This window comes from Plecotus auritus, assembly GCF_963455305.1.
Source record: "Plecotus auritus genome assembly, chromosome: X".
In the NCBI taxonomy this organism is placed as follows: Eukaryota; Metazoa; Chordata; class Mammalia; order Chiroptera; family Vespertilionidae; genus Plecotus; species Plecotus auritus.
In genome coordinates this window covers 11,569,249-11,586,810 of record NC_137784.1, presented here as the reverse complement: position 1 = coordinate 11,586,810, position 17,562 = coordinate 11,569,249, and the positions used below count along the sequence as shown (strand labels likewise).

At 43.3% G+C, this 17,562-nt stretch overlaps 1 protein-coding gene across 5 annotated transcripts in view; it reads left to right on the top strand.

Annotated features, from left to right (window-relative positions):
• The first annotated feature begins 2,278 nt into the window (after window positions 1-2,278).
• Window positions 2,279-17,562, top strand: part of PHKA2 (phosphorylase kinase regulatory subunit alpha 2) — a 66,567-nt gene continuing 51,283 nt past the window's right edge. For 3 of the 5 annotated variants that reach the window (XM_080653295.1, XM_080653294.1, XM_080653292.1), the window contains exons 1-2: window positions 2,279-2,397; window positions 2,743-2,966. In XM_080653295.1, coding sequence (XP_080509421.1) covers window positions 2,889-2,966 — 78 coding nt within the window. In that variant the 5' untranslated portion in view covers window positions 2,279-2,397; window positions 2,743-2,888. The remainder of the gene's footprint in view (window positions 2,398-2,742; window positions 2,967-17,562) is intronic. The other 2 variants (XM_080653296.1, XM_080653293.1) reach the window with 1 other exon arrangement.

Below are 17,562 nucleotides of genomic sequence, written 5' to 3'. Positions count from 1 at the left end.
ATAGAGCATCGGCCTCGGGACTGAAAGGTCCCAAGTTCAATTCCGGTCAAGGGCATGTACCTTGGTTGCGGGCACAGCCCCAGTGGGAGGTGTGCAGGAGGCAGCTGATCGATGTTTCTTTCTCGTCGATGTTTCTCTCTCATCGATGTTTCTAACTCTCTATCCCTCTCCCTTCCTCTCTGTAAAAAATCAATAAAATATTTTTTTAAAAAAGAATAAAAAATAAAATAAAAAGTACAAAAAAAGATTTCTATATACACATTTTTTAAAAAGTATGTAAAATGCTATGTTTATGTAGTCCCTTGTGTTTGGGGATGATTTCTGTGATAAGCTTTGATGGTAGAAATAGAATATATGGAATCTGTAGTCAGAATTAGAAATGCTGCATTGGCAAAATCATGGCTCATCCAGCAAAATTGGAGACAAGTGTGTATTAAAGAGAAAGAAGCCATATGGTTTTCTTCTTTTTTAAAAAAATATATTTTATTGATATTTTACAGAGAGGAAGAGAGAGGGATAGAGAGCTAGAAACATCGATGAGAGAGAAACATCGATCAGCTGCCTCCTGCACACCTCCCACGGGGGATGTGCCCGCAACCAAGGTACATGCCCTTGACCAGAATCGAACCCGGGACCCTTCAGTCCACAGGCCAAAGCTCTATCCACTGAGCCAAACCGGTTTCAGTGGAAGCCATATGGTTTTGAGAGGAGAGACTAGGGTAGAGTTTAGAAGTTTGGCAAAGATTATATGGGGGAGGTTTGAGCTATCTGTAAAAGGTTTATAAGCTCAAGAACTTCTAGGTCACAAACTTCCCTTGGTGGATCTCCCATTGACCTGGGGACAATCTGGATAAATAAAGTAGAAGATGAAGAATTCAAAAAAAAAAAAAAGAAAGAAAGAAAGAAAGGTATCCAGACAGTTAAGTAAGAAAATATAAAAAAAAACTATGTGAGAGATGAAGGGTTTGGCACTTTAGTTGAGTGACACAGATTTATGTCACATAATTTTTTAAATGAACCTGATCAGGGATTATACATAGGGGGACCCAGCTGAGCAGGGCTGATTTTAATTCATTCATTCATTTATTCAACATTAATTGAACTACAACTATATACTCAACACTATAGCAGACATGGTAGGAAATACCAAAGACAGTTTCCATATATAACTTACAACCCAGTTAGAAAAACATGCTGTACATGAAAAAAATTACAATGAGGCAATACATTGTCGTCAAATGATGATGAAAACACCTATGATTTATGAAGTACTTTTCTAGGAACCAGGCATGCTGCTAAGTGCTTTACAGTCATCCTCTTAATCTTCATAACCACCCTATTATTACCCCCATTTTACAGATGCAAACAGTGAATTTGAAACAGCTAAAACAGCATACCTAAGCTCACACCACTTGTACATGGCAGATCTGGAATTTAAAGTCAATGTGAATTCACTCCAAGACCTAAGCTCTTAGTAAAGAAATTGTTATGGGACTTCAGAGAATAGGGAGGGCTAACTGGAGGGAGGAACTGTGCGGACGTTTAAAGGAAAGATAGGCTTCAGATAGGCAAGGAGGAGGAGGAAGGGCCTGTTGGGTGAAGCAAGCATACAGTAAATGCATGGAGACTAGCCATGGGCTCGTGGAAACAATGATTACATTAGAGAAGCTGTCCAGTGGAATTCACATGGGGCCAGATTTTGGTGGAAAATGAATACTGGGCCAATAATTGTGAAGTGTAGGTAATTATGGGTCACAATAAACAAATCTAAGTTTCAAATTGTAGGCCCTATGGACATTAACTGCAGGCCTGTCCAGGTGAGCAGCGTCCAGATGACTAGGAGTGGGGCTGGGGGCGCTAGGGACCCTGTCTCAGCCACCCCCTTTTCTCTTCCCTACTGGACCCCACTATTCGACTTCCGCTCGGCCCCGGAGACTCAGCCAAGGGCATGGCAAGGAACCTGGCCCGCAGAGGGGCGCCCGGGAGGCCGCAGTGGGCGGGTTTATCTTTCCCGCCTCTGGTGAGATTGGCAGCTCATCCGGGGAGCCTCCGACAGGCAGCCACTTGCCCAGCCCGGAGCCCTCCTTTACCCCCCACGCCCTTGGAGGGTTCCGCTCCGCTGGTGGGGACAGACCTGGGGGCGGGATTAGAGGGCGGGGCCAGGTGCCAGACTGTAAACTCACCTCGGAAAGGCGGGACCAGTCGCGCCGCAGGGATTTTGGGGCGTCTTGGGCCCCTAGCGGAGCCCACGCCTACCTTGCTCCGCGAGTTCCGCTCCGCGTCGGGGGCGGGGCGAGGGCGGGGCCATGGGCGGGGCCCAGGCAGGGTCGGGCATTGTAGGTGGCTGCAGCGAGCGGCTCTAATTCTCCAGCCTCCGCTGCAATCGGCGGCTCGCGGGTAGGAAGGGGCTCCGGGAGGGAGCCGGGTTCCCCGCTGCTCCCGCGGATCTCCCTATTCTCCTTCCCCTCAGGCCGAGGCGGGGGCAGTTCTGTTCGGTGGTGGGGGCAGGGCCGCGGCTGTCGGGTAGGATCGGGCTCGGGGTCCTCCCCCGGGCCTCCTCCTGACCGCCTTTAGACGAAAAAGGCTCGGCGGGGGTGTCATAGCCCCACGCCCGGAATCCAGTTCCCCGATTCTCCCGCGGGGCAGCCACAGCGCCAGCCGCAGTCCCCGCCCCCGCGCCTTCCAGCCTCATGAAACTCTGGTTGTTTTCCAATCATACTTAGATTCTATCTTTTTTGTTAGCTCCGACCTACGACTGCCGGGCTCCATCCCAAGAACTGACTGAGACTGTGAGTGTTTGGGAACCAGGCCCGTTTGACAGCCGCAGCCCGGGCGTCCCACCTCCACGCAGCAGGTCGGGTGCAGCGGCCCCCGGGAGCATTGCAGAAATGAGGAGCAGGAGCAATTCCGGGGTCCGCTTGGACGGTTACGCTAGGCTGGTTCAGCAAACCATCCTGTGTTACCAGGTAAGAAGGGATCATCCCCAGTCCCCTCTTGGGTCGTGAGACATTGCAGTTAAGAGCTTTCCTCTTTAAATTAAATCCTGCTGGCCTGTGATTAAAACCCCCCAATCCCACCCCATCTTCTATGAGTCAGGGGATCAAAAGGCTGTGTGGCTAATCTTCACAGAATTTTTTGCCCACTGTCTTTTTACATTGACTCTACTTCATTTGGATGAGAGAGGAGGTGTGTGTAGGTTGGACAGAGCCCACTGAATGAGAATGATGAACTCTGTCTGAACTTCGAGGACAGTAGACAGGAATGAAGAAGCTCCTGAGGTTTGCATCTCACCTGGAGTGTGGGGCGACTGTCAGCTGTCCCTCCCGTGGATCACCTTGTTAGCAACCCACCTGGCAGGGCCTTACGACTTATTCTGGTTGCTATTTCACAGATGAGAAAACTGCGGGCCAGAAAGGTTACTAGGGTCAGACCCAAATGCAGGTCTGCTCCCAAATTCTGGGGGACCTCTGAAGCTGCTCATATGGTCTTAAGTATGGGTATGCCTGATGTTTTGTATTACCAGCCTAATGTTATATGTGGACCCATCATATAAGAAAACTGGACTATTTTTATTCCTAGTGAAGACAGCAGCTATGTTGCTTGCCTTCAATCAACAGAAACTATTTATAGGACCCTCCTGTCAGAAAAGAAAGTGGCATTCCAAGGTTAGATTCCTGGCCTGCAAGTTGAGAGCCATGGTCACTCCCAAGCCACTAACCATTATCCCTTCTTAGCCAATTTCTCAGCCTTGTTTCCTCATTCTGGAAATATTTATTGTGTACCTATTATATGCAAGGCACTCTGTCAGGTGGCTGGACTCACACAGAAGAATAAATTATTGTAGTGCAGTGGGATTTATGCATAGGGTATAAGGCCACTATCCATTGTCTGAAACCCCTGGGGCCAGATGTGGTTTGCAAGTCAGAAATGTTTGGATTTTTAGAAAAGTAATATGCATATGTTATATATCTATAATAATAAAAGCATAATATGCTAATTAGACCAGATGTCCTTCCGGACGAACCCCGGGTCCCGGGTGCCGGAGGGACCAGTGCCGGCAGCCAGGGGAAGGAAGGCCTACTCTTTTTTTTTTTTTTTTTTTTTTAAATATATTTTATTGATTTTTACAGACAGGAAGGGAGAGGGATAGAAAGTTAGAAACATCGATGAGAGAGAAACATCGATCAGCTGCCTCCTGCACACCCCCTACTGGGGATGTGCCCGCAACCAAGGTACATGCCCTTGACTGGAATCGAACCTGGGACCCTTCAGTCCGCAGGCCGACGCTCTATCCACTGAGCCAAACCAGCTAGAGCAGGAAGGCCTACTCTTGCATGAATTTCATGCATCGGGCCTCTAGTTCTATAATAATTGCAATGGAGTCTGAGCAGCACCCTTTAATCAAAAACGTTATTATTTCCACATCAGACTATGAATATTCACACTGAGTAGAAAAGTAAAGACTGAAAATAGTTTCATATCAGTTCAGGAGATCTTTTGCCACCAAATGAGCTTGTCGCTAACTTAGGTAAACATTTGAAATTTTCAGAGCTTATTGGCTTTTGAAATTGCACATGAAGGACGGTGGCTCTTGTTTTGGAAGGTTAGCCCAGCTTGGGAAGCCGGGGAGGAGTCCTGGAAGAGATGATGTTCAAATTGATAACTAAAGAAGGAGTAAGCAGGTGAACAGAGGTTATTTTTTGCCTTCCTCTTTCGAATATATATTATCTATAAAGTGTTTTTTTAATATATTTTTATTGATTTCAGAGAGGAAGGGAGAGGGAGAGAGAGAGGGAAACGTCAATGATGAGAGAGAATCATTAATCGGCTGTCGCCTGCCTGACCCCCACTGGGGATCGAGCCCACAACCCAGACATGTGTCCTGACCGGGAATCTAACCCTGACCACCTGGTTCATAGGTTGACACTCAACCACTGAGCCATGCCAACCAAAGTGTTTTAAAATACAAGTTGAAAGGCTGTTCCTTCCATTACTGTGATGGAAGGGGCTATAAGGCGAACTGATAAAGCTTGGTTCTTATGTCACACCTGGGTTTAAATCCTGCTTTCAACGAATGACATGTACTTGACCTCTCTGAGTCCATGTCCTCATCTGTAAAATGGAAATAATAACACCTGCCTCCATTGAAGTATTATGAAGAAAAAGTAGTGCCCAGTCTGTTGCCTGGCATTGTAGTAGGCAATCAGTAAATAGTGAGTGCTATTGTGGTGTTAAGACTTTGATGTAGGCCATACACACCCAGGCCAAATGTCCTTGCCTTACCACCCTGGCCCACGCTGCTCCCTTTCCTGAAGGCCCGGATCCAGTTACTGATTCTTTCTGGTCTTTGAACATATGTCTTCCACTGATAGGGTGAGATCCTTAAACGTAGAGACCTCATTAGTTTTGTTCCCTTTTCATCAAGCAGTGCTCCACACAAATGCAAGTTACTCTTAAGTCCTGCAGGCCGCTGAGCCATCCTAATGACCTAGCTATTGATCCAGACTTGCAGTCCCCTGGAAGCAAAAGAACTATTCTTGTTAAAGCAAATCTGCAGTGTTGGACTTTCCTCTCTAACATTTTAATGATTAAAAAGTGGGCTGAGCCTTTAGTTGTATTTATTTTGGGGGTAGTTGGTGAGAAGCCTTCATGTTTGTCCTCTTTTCCCCTTCCCGGCTGCATTGTCAAGCTCTGCTGGCTAACCAGAATACTCCAAGTATGGTTCTGCTGGGAAATCCCATGAGCCTGAACATGTAGAATCCTATTCCTTCCCACCTTCCCCAGACCACACCCATCCTACCCCAACAACTAGTCTTCACAATTGTAGAACCGCAACCCATTTAGGGCTTCATCTTTTCTGAGTGGTCACAGGGGTCCTCAAACTTTTTAAACAGGGGGCCAGTTCACTGTCCCTCAGACCGTTGGAGGGCTGGACTATAGTTTAAAAAAAAAACTATGAACAAATTCCTATGCGCACTGCAGGCCCGGGACGAGTCGGCTGCTAAGCAGGACAGGCAGCGGCACCCGGCAGGCCGGATAAATGTCCTCGGTGGGCCGCATGTGGCCCGCGGGCTGTAGTTTGAGGACCCCTGGCTTAGGCATGCCACTTAACCACTCTGTAAAAATGAATGAATAATTTTGTTATGTATACTTTACCGCAATAAAAAAAATAAGTGAGCTAGAATAATGCTTTCTAAAGTTTATGCTATATCTCCCCATCTACAGTAGATATGTGCAGATGTTTATGAGGCATTTTTTTCAATGTCAGCTTTGAACTCTGTTTCTGATTTGCTTTTTAAATCAAGATCGACTTACATTGATGTCACGAGTTAGAAATCATTCAGTGTTACTGTCAAACTCATAAACAGTCTTTAGAGGCAATAGTTTGTTCATATCAGCTAGCATGTCAACCAATTCCTTTTCCTATATCCGTGGAAGAGAAATTTTTTTCCATTAGTAATTTGCCAAATATATTTGCTGCTTAATATTATTTGAATCTTCAATAAAAGAAGGAAAGAGCTATGTTTATAAAAATATCCTTTGCAAGTTTGGTTTTATATATGGAGAGAGTATAAGTATGTATTCTAGGAAGTATCTTCAAATATTTGTTGACTTAAAAAAAAAGAAATTCCTAGGTATTTTTGGCTCAGATAAGAAATACTAACTTTGTGCATTTCTTCAAGATCAGCTCTGTTTGAAGGCTCATTTATAAAACTGTTCAGTACAAAGTGATGATAAGAGAATATGGATCAGAAAGAAAAATAATGACCAAGGCAGTATTCACTGTAATTGCAGATTATCCTATATAATAAAAGCCTAATATGCTAAGTGTCAGGTCGTCCATTCAACCAATCAAAGCATAATATGCTAATGATATCCTAAGGCCGTTCAACTGCTCGATATGACTTTCACTGATCACTAGGGGGCAGACACTCTGACTGGTAGGTTAGCTTGCTGCTGGGGTCTGGTCAATTAGGACTGAGCGAGACAGGCCAGACATGCCCTGGAGCCCTCCTGTGGTCCTCCCTGGCTGGCCAACCTCCTGCATCCCTCCCCAGCCCTGATCATGCACTGGTGGGGTCCCTTGGCCTGGCCTGCACCCTCTCGCAATCTGGGACCCCTCAGGGGATGTTGGAGAGCCCATTTCGGCCCGATCCTGCAGGCCAGGCCAAGGGACCCTACTGGTACACGAATTCGTGCACTGGGCCTCTAGTTTGTTATAAAAAGCAGATTATTAAGAGACCAGGACAGTAACTAAATAATGCTATTTAGCAGCAATGGAATTTAAAATGAGAATGGAAAAACTAAAACATGGAATAATGGAAAAAATAGTAATAATTTTTAAAAGATATAATTAAATATTGGAAAGTAATAATATGGCAGAAGAATGAGAGGAGACAGGAGGTAAAGCATTCTAAGACCCTTATCACATTAAGAAGGAAGATAGAGGTATTACATATTTTAAGTCAGGAGTTCATGTTTAAGCATTAGCATTAAAGTAAAAATAAGTGGGATATATAACTTTTAAAGCAATGGAGGAACAAAGAAAATTTCACAACTCCACGAGAAGGAAGGAAAATAATGCTTGGGGAGAACAGGAAGTAAAAAAACCCACACACATAGTAAACATAAAGAACAAAAGAAGATACAAATAAGTCCAACTATATTAGTAATCACAACAAATGTAAATTTTAAAATTAGCCAGATAATAGAAATTATTTAAAAAATATTTTAAGATACATGTGGTTTGCCTGACCAGCGTGGCTCAGTGACTGAGCATCAACCTATGAACCAGGAGGCCATGGTTCAATTCCAGGTCAGGGCACATGCCTGGGTTGCAGGCTCTATCTCCAGTGTGGGGGCATGCAGGAGGCAGCTGATCAATGATTCTATCATTGATATTTCTATCTTTTTCTCCCTCTCCTTCCTCTTTGAAATCAATAAAAGTAAATAAAGATACATGTGGTTTATAAGAGACAAAACCTAAAACAGAGGATACTGAAAGGTTGAAAGTAATTTAGTGGGACAAAATATACTAGGCAAATGCAAACCAAAAAGAAATTGTTGTAATTATACTAATACCAAGCAGTAGATTTTGAAATTTAAAAAATGTTATTACTAAATGATAAAAGGATAATTCACCAAGAAAATAAAGCAATGTTAAACCCACAGAATACTAACAACATTGCTCCAAAATGTGTAAAGCAAAACTTGACCTAATTGTAGAAGTTAAGCCTGTAATCATAGTGGGAGTCTTTAAACTCCCCCTTTTCAGATACTAATAGATCAAGCAGAGAAATAATTAAGACATAGAAGATTTGAGCACCCTAAGAAACGAACTTGATCAAGTGTGCATACATAGAACTCTGTGCTCCACCAATAGGAAATAGTAATTTTTCAATCTTGCAAAGTATATATATTTTTATTTTTAAATTATTTATTGTTTAAAGTTTTACATGTAGTATTACATATGTCTCCTTTTTCCCCCATTGACCTCTCGCTGGCCACCCCCACCCCCTAGCACATGCCCTCACACCTCTGGTGTCTGTGTAGATTGGTTATGCTTATATGCATGCATACAAGTCCTTTGGTTGATCTCTTATCCCCCTCACCCTCCCCAGTATTTTTGATAGTTTCTTTTTACCCCAACTTGTCATCAATTTTTCAAAAAAGAAAGTATCAAAAACACTGAAAAATCAACTTTATGTACACCACATTTTTGTGCCAAAATGCAAGAAAATTGGAGAGCGATAATAAACAATTGCTAAAGCCCTCCCAAATATGTCTGGAATCTTACTAAGCCCACTTCTAAATATATCTAAGTAGGTCATGGATATACATATCATGGATCTAAGAAGAAATTAAAATGGAAATTATGAAATATCTAGAACTGAATAACCACAAAAGCATTCCAAACACAAATTTATGGAATATAGCTAAAGTGGGATTTCAAGAGAAATTTAAAACCTTAAACTGTGTATATTAGAAAAGAAGAAAAATTTAAAAATTAATAAACTCAAGATCGAGAAAAGGCCAACAGCATGCACCCAAGAAAATAGAGGAAAGTAAATAACGTAGAAGTAATAATGTAATATAAAACTAATAATATTGACAAAATCAAAAGCTGTTTTTTAGAAAAGACTAATAAATGGGTAAACGGGCAGGGCAATGGGAGGAGAGGCACGTCAACAATATAGGAGAAAATGGAAAAAATACTATGACTACTTTTTGGCAGTAAATTTGAAAATGTAAATGGGCAGTTTTCGAGTTAAATGTTACCAACATTAACTCAAGAAAAACATAAAATCCTAATTAGACCTACAACCATTAAAGAAATTGAATGAATCAAAGGAGCAAAGCAGTGTGACCAATTACGAAGCTTCTCCAGTTGGACCATGATAGCTCAGACAAAGGTGGTTGCAGTGGAGACAGCTGAGAGTGGTGGAATTTGGGAGAAATTCCAAAGATAGAGATAACAGGGTTTACTGGTGTAAGGTGTGTGGGGAAAAGAGAAGTCAAGAATGACTCCAAGGTTTTGGGCTGGAGCAACTGGTAGAATGGAGCTGCTATTTACTGAGATAGAGAAAGTTGTAGAGAAGCAAGTTTGGGGAGGAAGATAAGGGGTTTAGTGAAGCTTTGGTAAGTAGGCAGTTGAATATATGAGTCTAGAAGTCAAGGGAGAGGTCTGAACTGGAGATAAAAACCTGGGAGTTATTGGTATATATGTGGTGTTTAAACTTATAATTTTCAAAACTCACAGTCTGGGCCTCTAACGTGCAAATGGCTTTATCACTCTTTTTATTATTATTTTTTATTGTTTAAAGCAGGGGTCCTCAAACTACGGCCCGTGGGCCACATGCAGCCCGCCGAGGACATTTATCTGGCCCGCCGGGTGCCGCTGCCTGTCCTGCTTAGCAGCCGACTCGTCCCGGGCCCGCAGTGCGCATAGGAATTTGTTCATAGTTGTTTTTTTTTAAACTATAGTCCGGCCCTCCAACGGTCTGAGGGACAGTGAACTGGCCCCCTGTTTAAAAAGTTTGAGGACCCCTGGTAAAGTATTACATGTAGTAGTACATATATCTCCTTTTTTCCCCCCTTGATCTTCCCCCAGCCTCCCCTACCCCTTTTGCATGCCCTCATCCCACCCCCCCAGTGTCTTGTGTCCATTGGTGTGCTTATATGCATGCATACAAGTCCTTTGGTTGATCTATTTCCCTCCCTCCCCAACACTCCCCAGCCTTCCCGCTGTAATTTGACAGTCTGTTCGGTGCTTTACTGCCTCTGTATCTATCTTTTTATTCATCAGGTAATAATGTTCTTTATTTTCCATAAATGAGTGAGATCATGTGGTATTTTTCTTTCATTGCCTGGCTTATTTCACTTAACATAATGCTCTCCAGGTCCATCCATGCTGCTGCAAATGGTAGGAATTCCTTCTTTTTTATAGCAGCGTAGTATTCCATTGTGTAGATGTACTGGCTTTATCACTCTTAAGAGATTTTTATTCTTTACTTCCCACTAATTGCTGTACTAAGGTGAGGCATTAGTGAGATGTCAGTCCTTAACCTAGTGTTGTGGAATCTTACAGAACACATTCACATGTAAATGGGACCTTCTCTAAACACCCATCTTCTTCCTCTGTTCCATGAGACTTGGCTTTTAGTCTCTTCCTAGCCCTGATCCATCCTCTAGGTATGTTGCAGGTAACAGATATCCCTTTTGAAACATGGTGCTTGTCAGTGACAAAGTACACCAGATGCACTCTGCCAGGCTGGCAGTTCAGTGAAACTCTCATTTTCCTTGTTCTGAAAACTCTATTTCCATTAACACAGCACTGGCTTTTGGTATCCATTCACATGCTGTTGGCAGGTTGCTGTTAAAACCTGTAGTCAGTGTTTTACAGTTGACATTTCTTGCATCTAAGTATTAGGGTGAGATGTGGCTGGGTCACAGGGTAGCTGCTAGGGTGGGAGAGGGGGGGCCTTATTTGGAAAAGGGAGAAGAGGTTCTGTTTAAAAATTTGTTAGAGCCCTGGGGGTGGGAGAGTATGTGCATAAGGAGCTGAGTCAGCTCAAAAGTGTGGGAGTAATGGCTAGTAAGAACATGTGAGCCCAATAAATAAATTATTGTTGAATTCTGTCTAGTTTGTTCCAACCTATTGTTCAAGTTCAAAAGTAGTCTGCTGTTCTCGTGTTGGCTCAGCATCCACTTTGCAGCCCATACATGCCCCTTCCTTTATATGCACATACCCTCTTAGGAGCAGTAGATATCACCATTTCAGCATCTCTGCCCTCTCCTTTTGTTAAAATCTGCCCCATCCCTTGCTTGTTCTGAGAATCATCTTTGTATTGCCTCTAGCCAAGAAGATTGTGTAAGTGATGTTTCTTGAGTTTGTATGATGAAGACTTTAGCTTTTTAAAAACATTTCAAGGAGAGCCCTAGCTGGTTGCTCAGTGGTTAGTGTCGGCCCTCAAACTGAAGGGTCGTTGGTTCATTTCCAGTTAAGGGCACGTACCTGGGTTGCAGGCTCGATCCCTGGCCCTGGTCAGGGCATGTGCAGGAGGCAACCAATCAATGTGTCTCATGTTTCTCTCTCCCACTCCCTTCCACTCTCTCTAAAAATACCAATGTAAAAAATACCTTTGGGTGAGGATTAACAAAAAATTTCTCTTTAAGGAGATAATAATACTGTTGAATATTTCTTCTTAAACTACACATACCATCCTAGGGAGTCATGTACCATATCTTCTCTGGTCACCCTCTATCATTGTACCCCTACCTCCTGTGAAGTTCACTGCCCTACCTTTTGCCTTCTAAAACTTCACCTCTGTCCTGTGAGGTTATTATTCTCTATTTCACCTATCTCTTCTCTTCATCTAGTAGTAAGTAATTTCCTGTGTTAGAAGCAGCTCCCTGTTTTATTCACTTTTCTACTTTTAAAGCAAAAATGAGGTTTTACCTCCTGTTTGAATCATTCCTAAGGTTCATGTTGTACAAACCTGATTTGCTTCTTCAGGGTTTCCTGAAGAAAGATTAAACCAAAGAATGTGTAGAAAAATAAAACAAGCATTCTTAAAGGGAAAATTACTTGTATTTACTATACATAATGCACATATAGATAGATAATATATACACTTTTAATATCTTTGGAAAGATATTTCAGGCTATAAATCAGTAAAAATATAACCCTTATTATATATTTGTCCATTTATTTATTTAGCACCTAATGAGGTCAGGACCTTGGGTTAGAGTGGTAAACTAAAAAGGCAGACTTTGCCCTTAGGGAGCTTAAAACATGGAAACAATACTTAAGATTGTGCCAGAAAGATATCCCATTTTTAAATTATTTATTTTGAGAGAGAGAGAAGAGAGAAGAGAAACATCAATTGGTTGCCTCCCGCACATGCCCCGACCAGGGACCAAATCTGCAATCTGGGTATGTGTCCTGACTGGGAATTAACCCACCACCTTCTGGTTCACGGGATGACGTGCCAACCAAGTGAGACACATGGGCCAAGGCAAGATATCCCATATTTGTGGACAGAAATCTTAATATGGTTGAGATGGCATTACTCCCCAAACCGATCTACAGATTCAACGCATTCCTATCAAGAGCCCAGCTGCCTTTTTGCAAAAATTAACAAGCTGATCATAAAATTCCTATGGAAATGCAAGGGACCCAGAATGGTCAAAATAATCTTGGAAAAAAAAGAAGAAGAAAGTTGGAGGACTCACACTTCAGGACTCACTTCCCCTGCAGCAGGGGCACTGATCAGGTTTGCTCAGGTCTGTGCTGTCTCTTCTAACACTGCTTTGGGCCACTACCATTGACTGTACTAGTAGCTCTCCTGATAGCTGCCGTTGACTGAGATCTGCCTCATCCTCTTCCTTTCTGGCCCCACACCTGTCACCTCAGGAAATAGTTATCGAGTGGTAGAGTGGCTCTTATTATAGCATTTATCACTGATATTAATTTATTTTTTCAAGGAAAGTACACAGAGAGTTTAGTCAAACAGAAAGGAATGGTTTATATAAGTGAGCAAACCCAGGCCTAAAGAAGGGGCAAGGCAAAGAGCTGGGGGTAGAGAGGGTGCAGAATTGCCAGGGTTTTTGTCTCAACCATATCAACAGAATAAAACTAGCGGTATTAACAGTAAAAATAAAAGAGGACGCCCAGGCATTGCTTTTTCCTAATAAAAATAATGATGGTTTGCCCTAACTGGTTTGGCTCAGTGGATAGAGCGTCGGCCTGCGGACTCAAGGGTCCCGGGTTCGATTCCGGTCAAGGGCATGTACCTTGGTTGCAGGCACATGCCCGGTAGGGAGTGTGCAGGAGGCAGCTGATCGATGTTTCTCTCTCATTGATGTTTCTAACTCTCTGTCCCTCTCCCTTCCTCTCTGTAAAAAATCAATAAAATATATTTTAAAAATAAATAAATAAAAATAATGATGGTTACATTGAGCTAACTTGTAGATTCTTCCCCTAACCATGTATCTTCATCTGATTTCCTGAAGTAATTATTTGAAAAAGAAATAATGTGAATGAAATTATTCAAATAGGTCAATAATGTTAATATATTTGTAGTTATTGAGCACTGATTTGTACTGCTAGACAAAATACTTAATACGAATTACTTTATTTCATCCTCACAAACAACCCCATGAGTTCCAGGCACTACTCTAATCCCCGTTTGATAGATGGGGAGACAATGAAATAATTTGTTCAAGGTCACAGTTGGATTGTGGTAGAGCTTTGAATACAGGCAGTCTGTTTCCAGAGCCTGTGCTCTTAAACACAATACATTGAAGGCTATGTATGGGTATAGATCAAATTAAATTATATTTTTAAAAGATTGGAAAGTAGCATATAGCTAAAACGACATATCTGAAGCCATAGGCTTAACATGGACAAATATACCTACCTTCCTCTTGTCTGCAATTTGCCTGTTTGTGTTTAGCTTGTGAAATTGCATCAGATACAGAGCCTTTTGTCCCCCCTCCATTAAAATAACTAATGTAAGCAGAAGACCCCAGGGCTCTAAAGAGATAGACCTGTTGGGTGGTTCACAAAAATCAGTGACTATCAGTGAAGATGATAGAGCGCAATCCTCCTCTACTAGGGGAATAACTCAACGACAAAACCACCGGGTCATTCTTTTAAGAAGGAACAGCAACCTGACTGGTGTGCTCAGTGGTTAAGTGTCAACTGGCACATGCCCGGATTGCAGGCTTGATCCCCAGTGTGGGGCATGCAAGAGGCAGCTGATCAATGATTCTCTTTCATCATTGATGCTCCTCTCTCTCTCCCCCTCCCTTCCTCTCTGAAACCAATAAAAATGTAGTTTTTAAAAAAGAATGGACAGCAGGCCGGAGGTCACAAAGTATACCCCAGTCTATGGTCATTTCAGTTTTTATGAAACACATCAAAAGGCACTTCCACATCTTCTTCCAACACAATATATTATTTTTATAGACTTAAAGAGAGAAGCAAGTCCTAGTCAGCTCAGTCTGTTCTAACAAAATACCACTGACTGGGTGGTTTAAACAGAAATTTATTCCTCACAGTTCTAGAGGCTGGGAAGTCCAATATCAGGTCGACAGCATGGTCGAGTTCTGATGAGAGCCCTCTTCTGGGTTGCAGACAGCTGACTTCTCGTTACTTTCTCACATGGCAGAAGGAGAGCAGGGGAGTCCTCTGGCCTCTTCTTATGAGGGCACCAATCCCATTCATGAGGGCTCTGCCTTCATGACCTAATCACCTCCCAAATGCATAACCTCCAAAATACCATAACAGTAGGAATTAGATTTCAACATGCACATTTTGGGGAGACATAAACATTCAGTTCATGACATAAGTATTCTTTCTGTTGAGTGCAGTAGTGCCTCAATTTAGCATGGCTTGTTTATGCATTTTGAATGTGGGGATCGCCAAAACACTAGACTGCTTCTCTGTAGTAGAACAAGGGGTTCAATATAGCTCTGAGTAGGGATGAACTAATCCACTTCAACAGTTAAGCCCAAGCTAAAGAATAAAAGAGGTGACTTTCATTTAGCGGGGCAGTGACATTTCATAATCCAAACCACACTTGGCACTATGTGCAAGCAGTCCCTGCTGTGTCATCACAAGGCTGCTTGTCTCTGTGGACTCAGGGTTGATGGGTACACCAGAAACGGGCCACGTCCTTTCCCTGGATGTCCTGATGGTTTCCTGTCCTGGGTTAGCCAACTGGCCTCAGAACAGATAAAGATGCTTATGTTATACACTAGAGGCCCGGTGCATGAAATTCGTGAACGGGGCAGGGGGGTGTCCCTCAGCCCAGCCTGCACTCTCTCCAATCTGGGACCCCTCGAGGGATGTCCGACTGCCCACCGGGATTGGGCCTAAATGGGCAGTCGGACATCCCTCTCACAATCCAGGACTGCTGGCTCCCAACTACTCACCTGCCTGCCTTCCTTATTGCCCCTAACTGATTCTGCCTGCCAGCCTGATCACCCCCTAACCACTCCCCTGCCAGCCTGATTGATGCCTAACTGCTCCCCTGCCAGCCTGTTTACCCTTAACTGCCCTCCCCTGCAGGCCTGGTCACCCCTAACTGCTCTCCCCTGAAGGCCTGGGTCCCCCACAACTGCCCTTCCCTGCAGGCCCGATCACCCCCAACTTCCCTCCTCTGCCGGCCTGGTCACCCCTAACTGCCCTTCCCTGCAGGCTTGATCGCCCCCAACTGCCCTCCCTTGCAGGCCTGGTCCCTCCCAACTGCCCTCCCCTGCTGGACTGATCGCCCACAACTGCCATCCCTTGAAGGCCTGGTCCCTCCCAACTGCCCTCCCCTGCTGGCCATCTTGTGGTGGCCATCTTGTGTCCACATGGGGGCAGGATCTTTGACCACATGGGTGCAGGATCTTTGACCACATGGGGGCAGCCATCTTGTGTGTTGGAGTGATGGTCAATCTGCATATTACTCTTTTATTAGATAGGACAGAGGCCTGATGAATGGGTAGGGGCCAGCTGGTTTGCCCTGAAGGGTGTCCCGGATCAAGGTGGGGGTTCCCTTGGGGCGTGGGGCAGCCTGGGCGAGAGGCCTGTGGTGGTTTGCAGGCTGACCATGCCCCCCGGTGACCCAAGTGGAAGCCCTGGTATCTAGGATTTATTTATCTTCTTCAATTGAAACTATGTAGCCTGGAGCGGAGCCAAGCCTCCTGCTCACTCTGTGGCGGCAGCCATTTCTGTTGGGATTTATTTATCTTCTATAATTGAAACTTTGTAGCCTTAAGCAGAGGCCAAGGCAGGCCAGGGCTGCAGAAGCTTGGCTTCCTCCATCGCCGGGGAAACCCAAGCCTCCCTCCTGCTCGCTCCGTGGCTCTTGGTTGGGGTTAATTTGCATACTTGCTCCTGAGTGGCTGGTGGGCGTGGCTGGTGTGTAGCAGAGTGGTGGTTAATTTGCATATTGCTTTTTTATTAGATAGGATTGTTTGGTGCATAGTGATTTTAAAAAAATAACTCCAGACGTCCACTATTGGAATAAGACTTGTACCTTCAGTCAGCCACACCTAGACTTCAATTCTAGTTGACTTTAAAATTATTGATTTGTAGTTGGCTGTAGAACTATGTCAATATACTGAATGTTTCCTCCCAAGAGCAGTATCAGTTGAGTTTCAGATGTTTTTTCTAAGGGCATAGATTAAAGAGGAGAGTCCAGTATTTAATTCCTTGGGTAAGACAGTTTTAAACTATGCCAGTGTTTCTTTACCTAATAACCTTGGCAGTATCACTTTGACAGTACCCAAGAGAGTTTTTTTCATGAGCCTTCTTGTAAATAATTTGGTGCCCTTTTTTAAACTGGCAAGGCTCTGATTGTTATAATGTATTTTATTAGATGCATATTTCTTTGCATATTTTCAGGAAAAGTCAACAGAGGCTTCTCTGACTCCTCTTATCTATTTTATTTCTAGGTACAGAGTTTATTAGGACTGGCTTTTAAAAAAGCAGTAGCTTTATTGAGATATAATTTACTTATCATATAATTCATCTCTTTAAAGTATACCATTTAATGGTTTTAATATATCAACTTCAACCCTAGATAACCACTAATCTGCTTTATATCTCAATGGATTTGCCTATTCTGGACAGTTCACATAAATGAGATCATACAATATGTAGTCCTTTGTGACAGGCTTCTTTCATTTAGCATCATGTCTTCAAGGTTCATCCATGTTGTAGCATGTGTCAGTACTTCATTCCTTCTTGTTGCTGAATAATATTCCATTATTTGTATAGACCACATTTTGTTTATCCATCAGTTGATGGACATTTGGGTTGTTTCTTCCTTGGGGCTATTACACATAATGCTGTTATAAACATTGTATATACTTTTTATGTGTGAAGGTCTGGCTTTTTAGTGACTCATCTGGTCTTTAAAATACTGGTTATATAATAGCTAAATAGCACTCCCAGTGTCCTCTTGCTCAGCACCTCTTTTTAGGCACATGAAGTGTCTGGATTACAGATGAGGCAGCTAAGACCCACTCCATCATTCCATCTCTTTTTTTCTTCAGTGGGGTCCA